This window comes from Gadus macrocephalus, chromosome 13 (genome assembly GCF_031168955.1).
Source record: "Gadus macrocephalus chromosome 13, ASM3116895v1".
In the NCBI taxonomy this organism is placed as follows: Eukaryota; Metazoa; Chordata; class Actinopteri; order Gadiformes; family Gadidae; genus Gadus; species Gadus macrocephalus.
This window is the reverse complement of record NC_082394.1, coordinates 11,643,727-11,654,563: the sequence shown is the minus strand read 5'-3', so window position 1 is coordinate 11,654,563 and position 10,837 is coordinate 11,643,727. Positions and strand designations below refer to the sequence as shown.

At 46.7% G+C, this 10,837-nt stretch overlaps 1 protein-coding gene across 1 annotated transcript in view; it reads left to right on the top strand.

Moving 5' to 3' along the window:
* The first annotated feature begins 1,006 nt into the window (after positions 1–1,006).
* tafa4b (TAFA chemokine like family member 4b) overlaps positions 1,007–10,837 on the top strand; it is a 32,448-nt gene continuing 22,617 nt past the window's right edge. The window contains exon 1 of the mRNA XM_060069743.1: positions 1,007–1,312. Coding sequence (XP_059925726.1) covers positions 1,198–1,312 — 115 coding nt within the window. The 5' untranslated portion in view covers positions 1,007–1,197. The remainder of the gene's footprint in view (positions 1,313–10,837) is intronic.

Genomic DNA, 10,837 nt, shown 5'->3' with positions numbered 1-10,837 from the left:
TGTGTGTGTGTGTGTGTGTGTGTGCGTGTGTGTGTGTGTGTGCGCGTGCGTCAGTATGTGTGTGTGTGTGCAGGGCTTTGTGCAAGACCATTGAGACCCCTATTGGTGGACGTCTCTCTCTGACCGAGTGTCTTTGTACCACTCCTCCCCATCACCCTCTCACCCCTCTCCCCCACCACCCCCCTCTCACTCCCCAGAGACTTACCTCTGCGTGAGTTCGAGGAACGAGAGGAGCAGGAAGAGGAGGAGGAGACGCAGCAGCAGGAGGAAGAGGCGGAGGAGGATAAAGAGGAAGAGGAGGAGTGTGTGTGTGTGGGGGTGGGCGGGTGGGCAGGTGAAGCGAGCATTCTGGCGGGCATGGCGGGAGGGGCCGTGCTGTAGTGGTCACGGGGGCGCAGGGGGCAGGGGCGCGCCAGGTCACAGACGAGCAGTCCCAGGACGGTTGGCAGGTGAGAGGACAGCCCTTCATAGCCCTTGTGGTGACGGCCAATACACACGTCTTCAGTCTCTGTATCTCTGTATACACACGTCTTCAGGCTCTGTATCTCTGTGTACACACGTCTTCAGGCTCTGTATCTCTGTATACACACGTCTTCAGGCTCTGTGTCTCTCTCTACAAATATCTTTAGTCTCTGTATCTCTCTACACAAACGTCTTTAGTCGCTACATCTCTTTATCCAAACGTCTTCAGTCTCTGCATCTCTTATCCAAATGTCTTTAGTGCCTACACACACACACACACACACACACGCACACTCGCATGTTTTTGGTCTCTACATCTTTTCATCTTTTTTGTCTTATAGACCAGCAAACATTATCTTACGTTATGCACCAATCCCAGGTTTTACATGAAACAACATAATTTCAGTTGGGTAAAACTGTTGGAATGCTAAAAAATCACTCTATATTCTTTTTGGTTTGACCTTATAGTTGACTATAGAAACAATCAAACTACTTCTTTTGTTGAGATATTTTCACTGATATCTCTTCATACTCTCTCCTTCTATCACCCCCTTCCTCTCTCTCTCCCTCTCCCTCTCCCTCTCTCTCTCTCTCTCTCTCTCTCTCTCTCTCTCTCTCTCTCTCTCTCTCTCTCTCTCTCTCTCTCTCTCTCTCTCTCTCTCCCTCCCTCTCTCTCTCTCTCTCTCTCTCTCTCTCTCTCTCTCTCTCTCTCTCTCTCTCTCTCTCTCTCTCAGGATGAAGGTGTGGGCGAGATCAGCTCGGCCCTGGCAGGTGGCCCTGCTCGTCGCCGTGGTGATGCTCTGCGCTGACCCTGTGTCCGCCGGCAACCGTAACCATCGGGGACAGACAGGTACAGAGGGTCTCCCCCCCCATGCCCCTGCGTGCCCCTCCACCCCCCCCGCCCCCCCCCCCCCCCCCAGTGCCACAAGAGGTTAATTACACTGTCACTGAGGTAGAAAAACACAGGTTTCCGAGCGGCTTGTCATTAACTGAGTTACCCGTATCGTCGGTGTGGGGGCGGGGTTAGGGTGGGGGTGTGTCTCAGCTGGTCCAATTTGCTCCATCCCTCAACCTGACAGACTGTTATCCAGACAGGCCGAGCGCGGTTGGGGCTGCGATACAAACAGGAGCTGAATGATGGAGCCTGTATAGCGGGTGGCACTTAAGCTGTCAGGGACTGTCGACACAAATAGATCAGTGGAGGTGAGGCGGACTGCCAGTATGGATGGAGCCCTGCCACTGCCCTCCCACTGGTCTGGGGTCACGCCCTTCCTTAGGCTAATGGGACGGTTTGTCCGGGAGGAATTTAACAAAAAGCCTGCATTACAACAAATAAGAATCATCATTTGGACCCAACATGCTGCCACATTGTTCGCTTATGTCATTTGTTCCTACTTTTTCTGCAGTAGGAATTAAGTCAGTGCACCGACCAGTCCCATCTACACCATCACCACCACCACCACCACCACCACCACCATCCTCTGAATAAGATCTCTCTCCAGGCCCCCCCCCCCCTCCAGGGGCCGCTGTGTGTGGATCCCGACTCCTCTATGTGTTCGGCGTTCTCACCTCCTTCCTAATTACGACGTTTCCTGTTAATTAAGCCTCCGCTTTCCAAACTCTTCCCCCCCTGCTTGTTGTGTCTCCTGACGCAAGGTGACCTTTAGGTGCCACGGAAACGCCACCAGCAACCGTCTCCACGGTGACGGACTGTCTCCGCGGTGACGGATGGTGTTGCTGTGCTTTTGACCGAGAGCAGTCAGTGGCGTGAAAAAAAAAGGGTGTGTGTGTGTGAGCGGCCGCTAAAGGCGATAATGCCACTAATTGCCGTTTCAGTGGACTGTGAAGGTTATCCCCAGTCAATCTACAGCCCCCCCGGTCCAAATACACACACATAGCCCCCCCCCCCCCCCCCTCCCTCTGAATTGGGCCTCACGGTGAAAAGCGCCAGAAGATTCGCTCCACAATCAACTGCAGTGTTTCCCGTTTTGCGATGCTCACTAATTGGTGGGAGTTTAGAAGTTGCTGGCTGTGAAATGCAGAGCGACACAAACACGTTTCGAGAGGGGGGAAGATATAATTGGCTGTGCAATATGGCTGCCAGACTCAATTGTTCTTCTCCTGTTTTGTGTTACGGTGTGGTCATGTCATTTTTCCCGGGTAGGTCAATGAGGCATTTGTTGTGAGCCCGATGTAAAGCGGTGCCATTTATAACCACATGGTGGCTCTGGAGCTTTACAAATGTCTTCTTCTTTTTCATGCGTTTTTTTCATCCCACTCACTTTCTCCTTGTTATTCTGAAAGACCAAATGAGAGACTATAGAAGGGCACCATGTTGTCTTACCATGTTAAAAAATGTCTTGTTAGTGCAAAAACAATGATGAAATACTTAACCACACCCTTTTTGTGAAATAGATATCTAACCCTTGCCCACAGCCTAACCGACACAAACCCTAACAAACACAAACACGCACACACAAACACAGAGACACACAAACACACAGACACACACACAGACACACACCCTAACAAACACACATACGCACACACACACACACACAACGCCTACCTACACACACACAAACACACACACACACATACGCACACACACACACGCAACCCCCAGCACCAATCCACCCACACACAAATACACACACACACAAACATGTGCACACTGACCGGCTCCCACCACACAACATCCACCTACACGCATACAAAGACACACACACACACACACACACACACACATACACACACACACACACACACACACACACACACACACGCGCACACACACACACACACACACACACACACACACACACACACACACACACACACACACATTGTTACCCCGATAAATGAGGACAGTTAGACGTGGTCCGGGAGGAAGAATAGGGTACGAGGACCGATGTGTGTCCTAGCCTTTGTTTGTGTATGTAGGACAGATAATACTTGAATGTCCTCTCAAAAGGTTATAGAATATAAATACATACACATAAATATATACATATATAATATATATATATATATATTTTCTGCTCTTCCATGTCACAAGTGTGGTGTCCAGGATGCTTTCGTTTAATGGGATGAGGGAAACAGACACAAACAGGGATATGGAGGGGACTGGCTCGTCGCTCAATCTTGTCAATGTCAAAGAGCTGCAAGGCGTTAGCAAACAGCAGCATCTGCTACAGCAGAAGACCAATACTGAATCAGAAAGCAGACACACAAACACTTCTCAGAACCTCAAACCTCCATTGCACCACTGCCGTATATACTCATATATTTATATATACACCTGTTTATATAGTTTAGCATAACCTGTGATATTGCAGTTCGGTAAGTGAAATTGCAACAGCAATAGATGAAAGATTGTTAGAATAAGTGTGGATGATCTTCTTGTCAGTCAAAGTGAATGGTAATCCTGTGGTTGTCAACGGATACAGTGGTGGGCCAGTGTCCATGTCACACATATTCTGTTATTGCAGCAATTGTGACAAAAAGGATTCAACCAGGTTCATATTTTGAACACATCGTTGTTTTGTAAATGTACCAATGTAGGCTGCGACCCGAAAGCGCCACCTAGGGTTTAGAGGTGACTCGGACCAATACAGAGTAAAACCCAAGTTTAGAAGAAAAGGCTTCCAGACGCCCAGCAGTTCACCAGTTCATAGACAACAGGTTACACATGAGGGGTCATCCCTATGTTCCCCGGGTCCTATGTTCCCCGGGTCCAATCGGCGTTCAACAGCGTGGCCACTGAGTGACATGTGTAACGTAACAGCCAATCAGCGTTCAACCGGCCAACTCGGTGCAGTGCAGTCCGGGGTGAACTGCAGCATGGAGGAGAAAGTGATTGTTGCCGTTTGCGACTCCCGGAGCTCTTTATATAATAATAGTATATAATATAATATAATTGTATAATAATATCTCGGCCAAAAGCTCTGTGCGCCTCCGGATGGCCGTAGCGCGGGGAGCTCTCGTAAGGATTGGGCTTCTCGGGATTTGTTTACCGGCGTATGAATAGACTGCGTCAGGTTCTCCGACGTCTCTCCCTCTTCCTCAAAAGGTAAAGACATGCAATGGTAGTTATCTCGGCCGGAATTTGGCAGTAATGGTGGAAAAAGTAACAGACCGGGGAACATAGAACCCTTTTTTTTTTTTTTTTTTAAAAGGGTCCTATGTTCCCCGGTCACATACATATCGGGGAACATTGGACCCTTTTTGGGAAAAGCGTACATAGAGGGGAACATAGGACCCGGGGAACATACACACGCTCCCACACATGATCTGAGTTTATTACCCTTCAAAAATGGAAAACACAAATGATATCCCTCTCATGATAAATGTTCCTTGCTCAACTGTTGGACGGAGCATCAGACAGAAATGGACTCATCCAAATGAATTCCAGAGGGGTGTTCCACGAACGGAGGTTTAACAAACACTGAGTTAACGCTGAACTCTAGGTTGATTGACCCTGTGCCGACCAACCCAGAGTTTTCGGTTCCACAGCAGCGGTTATGCATTAGTTCAATCAACTCGGGGTTGGTTAACACAGGGTTGTGCGCGTCCACGCCAAACCTAAAAAGACGTGATGTATGGATCATGGAAACCCTGATCGATATGGCGAAACGGGCCGCTTATTTCAATGAAATGGAACTCCAGGTTCTCCTGGAGAGCTATGACGAGGAGAAGGACATTATCACAAGAAAAGGGAACGCTAAAGCCTCTGCAACCCGGAGAACCAAAGCCTGGCAGCGGATCGCTGACCGCGTAAATGCGTTAGTTACACGTCAAAAGCATGATCCTTAATATTTGAGCCATGAATATATAAATATCCCAGTTAAGCATTCTTATAGATCCTACCACATACCACATACCACATATAAAGTATAAAAAACACACAAACTGGTAAGCTTTTCCCACCATCGTATTGGTATAATTTTTTTAAGGCAATCGTGAAAAGGCCGACAGTCGGCAGACTGGATCTGGCCCTCAAATTGTCTTGACCCCGGTGGAGGAGCTGTTAATAAACATAAATTCAGGGACGACGCTGAAGTTGGCATCCGATTCGCAGCATCCGATTCGGCAGCTGGTCCACTTTAAATCGGTCCTGATTGAAAACCACTACACCTAGACTCTTCAAATCTGGACTAAATTTTCACAGTGAGGCTATACATTATATAAAACATAGTTACAGATTTGTGAAACCTTTTTTCTATTTGTGAAAATGCAATAAAGGCACATTTTAATGCTTTTTAGGGGTCCAGACCGCATTAGAACTGATCCTGATTAAAAACCACTACACCTAGACTCTTCAAATCTGGACTAAATTATCACAGTGAGGCTATACATTATGTAAAACATATTTTCAGATTTGTGAAACCTTTACCCTATTTGTGAAAATGCAATACAGGCTCATTTAGGGGTCCAGACCGCATTGCATTTTCACAAATAGGGTAAAGGTTTCAAAAATCTGAAACTATGTTTTACATAATGTATAGCCTCACTGTGATAATGTAGTCCAGATTTGAAGAGTATAGGTGTAGTGGTTTTCAATCAGGACCGATTTGAAGATTCTAAGTGGTTTTCAAGCCGAATCGGATGCTGCGAATCGGATGCCAACTTCAGCGTCGTAATTCAGGGCGCCCTGGCATTGGGGGGGTACCTGGAGGTACCTACCTCCTCAGAGAGTCAGGGGCCATACCCCACTGGTTGAATGTAGGTTTTTGTGTTTTCTTGTATTTTAGATTTTTTTTGCCTTCGAAGTAACACATGCAAACCGTGTGCTTGCCACAGCGCATACTATTCCAAATGTTTCTTTTTTTGGTAACTGGGTAGAAAACCTAAAAGTGACAATTCATCAACTTCACAGATCAAGATGGATCAGTGCTTGTAATGAAGCCGCCGGCTACGATCGAACATTCTCCAGTGGATGCAAGTCCGTTAGGACTATTTTATACTTTATGTTGTAAATGCCTCTCGGCATAGTACTCAGACAATATTGCTCTTTGTATGATAGGAGGCCGATACAAATCTTGGATGGGTCATCTGAAAGGACTGAGATGTGCTCAGCATCTCCAACATTATAGCCAAAACTACCATTTGCAAAAAACGGAGGGCTACGCAAATAGTCTGGAGTGAACTGAGGCCAGGTCCTCGATTGGTAGTGTTGGCTATGTAAGGCTATTTAAATATATTAAAGATTTGCGCGAGAATCTATATCTCTCCACTCCAGAAAAAAGTCATCCGATATGCCAAGATGTCGAGCCGTGGTCTTATCAATCGCTCCCGGTGGATTGCACGTATAATTTGCGCTCCGATATCAGCAGTTCTCTCATCAAAAGGGCATGCCATTGTGAACACATGAAATCTGCGGTGAACGCCGGTTTGAATACCCAAAACTGGGTTATGCTTCAAACTTAACCTTCGTAAAAACCTGCTCCGACCAGGTTTGATTCAGAGCATATGTTTCTATAGCAACTAACATACCGTGATCCTTTTGGAACGGAAAACCTAGGGTTACCGCAAACCCTGGGTTAACTTACCCGGTTATGTGATAAAACCGGCTTTGTGGAATACCCCTCAGAGCTAGGCCAACAGCGTCGCTCCTTGCAGTGATCCCATTGGTGCTATTGTCCTCAAGCCACCTGGAGCAAAACACCTCCAGAGATTTAAAAGGCATGAAACAACATTTCCTGCCTGAAAGCAGGCAGGAAATGTTTAAAACATTACCCCTTTCTTGCATTTGAGTCCTTCATACCACATGCACAGCATTTTCTCTCTCCAACGGGCATCCCTGGCCAAGGCCCGCCCTCATTAACAGGTGAGTCCTTTCAGTTGAGGGATCCAATCAGAGACTCTGCACCGCAGCGCATTCTGCTGTGTGTAGCGAGACTTCAGTCGGGAAAACCCACTAGCACACGTCATGGTCAAATTAGAACGCTTGTGAGCATAATGGTAAGAAAAACATGCATCACAACCTCCTGCCGCTCTCTGTAACACTCGTGCAAAGGGTCATATATAAAACACATGAATTAAAAGAGTGTGACACTCTGAACTGTGTAAACGTATAAAAAGCGGCATGACAAAGCAGTCCCACCTCAGTGACACTCCACCCCACTTCATGGGCTGAATCGACAGAACTTACTGCCCCGGCGGTTTGGTCTTCTGCCCTAGGTTTGGCCATGTGGACCGTCTGGGTTGAATATGGAATGGTTAATGAAGGACTGGTTAATGACGGACTGGTTAATGAAGGACTGGTTATCAACACAGGTACAGGGGGATCCGGGGATTAAAGGGCTACTGTAAAGAAGCGCTCCAGTCTCCATCTTGGGGCTATAACCCCGGGCCCTCGGTGAAAGGCTCCCAGCAGGACTCTTTCCCCGGTAAGGAGGGGTGGTGCCATTGCGCTGATGCATCCCTCACAGGTTCTTCCTTCGGTCGGCCCATATGTCCCCATCACCATCTCTACTGGGAGATGTGCGGATGTCTGCCACGCATCCCGCAGTAAGGGGACCAACCAGGGGACACAGTAACAGTGTTGTTAAAAGCATGTCGATGTGCTGTTCCTTATCTCGGGAACTTAGCAGTGATAGCACAGTGTGGTTAAATCCTTCGACGGCCTTGTGGCCTGTATGGTGCTGCATACATTTGGCTCCTCCATCTGAGTGGATACACTCATCTCATCCAAGAGGCAGGATTACATGCTGCCATAATGACTTGATAGTGGTAGCAGCTGTTGGGTCCCTGGTGGGAACCGCAAAGGCATAGCAATAAATCACATCCGCCGTAACTTAAGGCAGAACATTGTCATTATTTGTAAATGCTGTAAATCCCACCAATAATCCTTGCAATTATCACTAATGGCTGTTGTGAGGGCCAACAGATCCAATTTGAAGGAACCATAGTTCTTATCATCCCGTTCACAGGTAGACAGGATAGGATAGTGTCGGCTATGACCAGATCAGTACCCTCTTGTTTCTGGGATAAGACTTTCCCCAGGCCTCCCAGACTTGAATGATGTCCCACACAAGTTGCCCTTTGAACTTGTCAGAGGCCCTCTGAAAGCCATTAGTCCATTCAACTCTAGCCATTATTCCATTCAACTCTAACCATTAGTCCATTCAACTCTGCGGTTTTCCTTCCCCTACTATCGACTCCCAGCCAGCGATGCATGAAGAAGGGCTGCAAAGTTTGCAAAACCAGCAATAAAGTGCAGACTACGATTACCAGGAATGAGCATACCTGCGTTACTGTTTTTTGCATGTTGCCCATCCTGCACTCCCTCCTGTTTCTCTGGATCAGCACTGACTCCTTTCTGGCTGACTACAGGGCCATGGTAGCGGTCCTCAGCTTTGAAAAGGTTGCACTTGTTTGCTTGCAGCTGAAGGCCATTTTTGCGTACAGTCCGAAAGACATGCTCAATGTTCACAATAGTTGAGTACACAATAATTTATCAAGATTTATCGAAAGGCAGCTATTCACCTGTGAGCACAATGAAGCATTGCATCATACCTTTGCCGGTCTCACAGCCACTTCAAAACACCTTCAGGTGCTTGTATTTGGTGGCTGTCAACTCGACATTCAGCTTTAATAGCCATTGTTGTGGTATTTCAATTTCATGGTTAAGGTTGGGGGTCCTTTGTGCACCCTTGCTACAGCACGCGCTGCCTCCTACTCAGTGTATGAATCCAGGCTCTCTACAAGAGCAGAGTTGGACAGAGGTGTCCAAACCGGCTGTTATCGGGTGAGTCTAGCTCTTGCTGGGTGTGTTTCTGGGGGAATGACTGCCCTGGCTGACTGGCAGCAAGCAAAAGCAGCGGGTTTGCTCATGTTTAGAGGCTTAATAAACATGAGACTGGAAGACAGCAACCCAGGGTGGACACCGCCATCCAGTGTCACGTACACTGGTCCTTTTCAAGAGAGCGATCCAAGCGGGTTCCGACTCAGGAAAACATCTCATCACACGCTCAAATCAGATCACTTGTAAACAAAAAGTAAATACAAACATGCATTAATAATTAGACGCACTTGGTAACATGAACATATACAGACATATATGCCCTTTTTTCGAAGACAATCATAAGCCACATAAACTTTACACAGATATACGTGTGATTATGTGCATCTATAAACATACATATCAAAGATAAACAGATATGACACAACACAAACAGATTTTGTTTTGTGTGACTGAGGATATTTGTGATATTAGTGTTTGTGGGTGTGTATGTGTTTATGTGTGTGTATGTGTTTGTGTGTGGTTTGTGATTGCGGTTTTGTGTGTTTGTGTTCGACACTTCTCTCCCCCTCTATTCTCCCTCGAAGTCTAGACTGTGACAACTATAGTTAGGGTCGTGAGTGTCATGGAAATAAACTTCTCATCATCTTTGTGGATGACTACTGGAGTTCAATCAAATTCCTTCTAAACTTTTCCCCAGACTAATGTTTGTCTGTGTGTTGCTTCGACAGAGACCTGTTCTACCATGCGTCCCAAGCACTTTACATCTGCCTTACCGTCTTCCGTTAAGCGGGCCAGGACTCTCTCGTCAGATATTGACAATTCTGATACATTCTTGATAAATTGGCAAGGCTCCCGCTTGCCTGCGTCTGCCAGAATACATCAATCGCCTGGCTAACTCTGCACTTCATGTTGGTAGCTCATGGTAGCTGGACTGTAGATATGATATGGAGCAGTGAGAGGGGCAGACACACCCAGCGGGCCGGTGTGAACCTTCAGCAGGTAATACATAAAGAAGAAAATAAATGCTTAAATCAAAGAAGAAAGGGATAATGTTTGCTTGTTGAAGCCTCATATTTGGATGTGTCTAGGTTTATACTTGAAATGCGGGGATATATTCAAGCTGAGATTGGAAAATAAGGATGATATTACATTTCGTTTTTTTCATAAATGTTGAGAATGCTGATATTTTCCCCCACTTTATAGATACAAATCACAATGTTTTATATGCGGAGGTGAGGGTGAACCCAATCTCAGGGATACAACTTGAGTCACAGCGCAGGTAAACAGAACTTTGCTGTTAGATAACCCCCCCACACACACACACACACACACACACACACACACACATACATACATACATACATACATACATACATACATACATACATACATACACACACAAACACTAACACACACACACACACACACGGTCAAGCTGTGGTTGGGGAGCAAGCCGGGATACAGTAATTGGCCAGTGGGCAGAAACATTATGGAAATGCCGAGAGCAGGGTCAGAGCTATGACTCCCAGTGTTTGTCCAAATGTTATCTACCATTCACAGTAAGTGAGAATTTGCTAATAGAACCTAGCTAGCAGGGTGCACCGATGCCACATGGGTTTAGCCTCA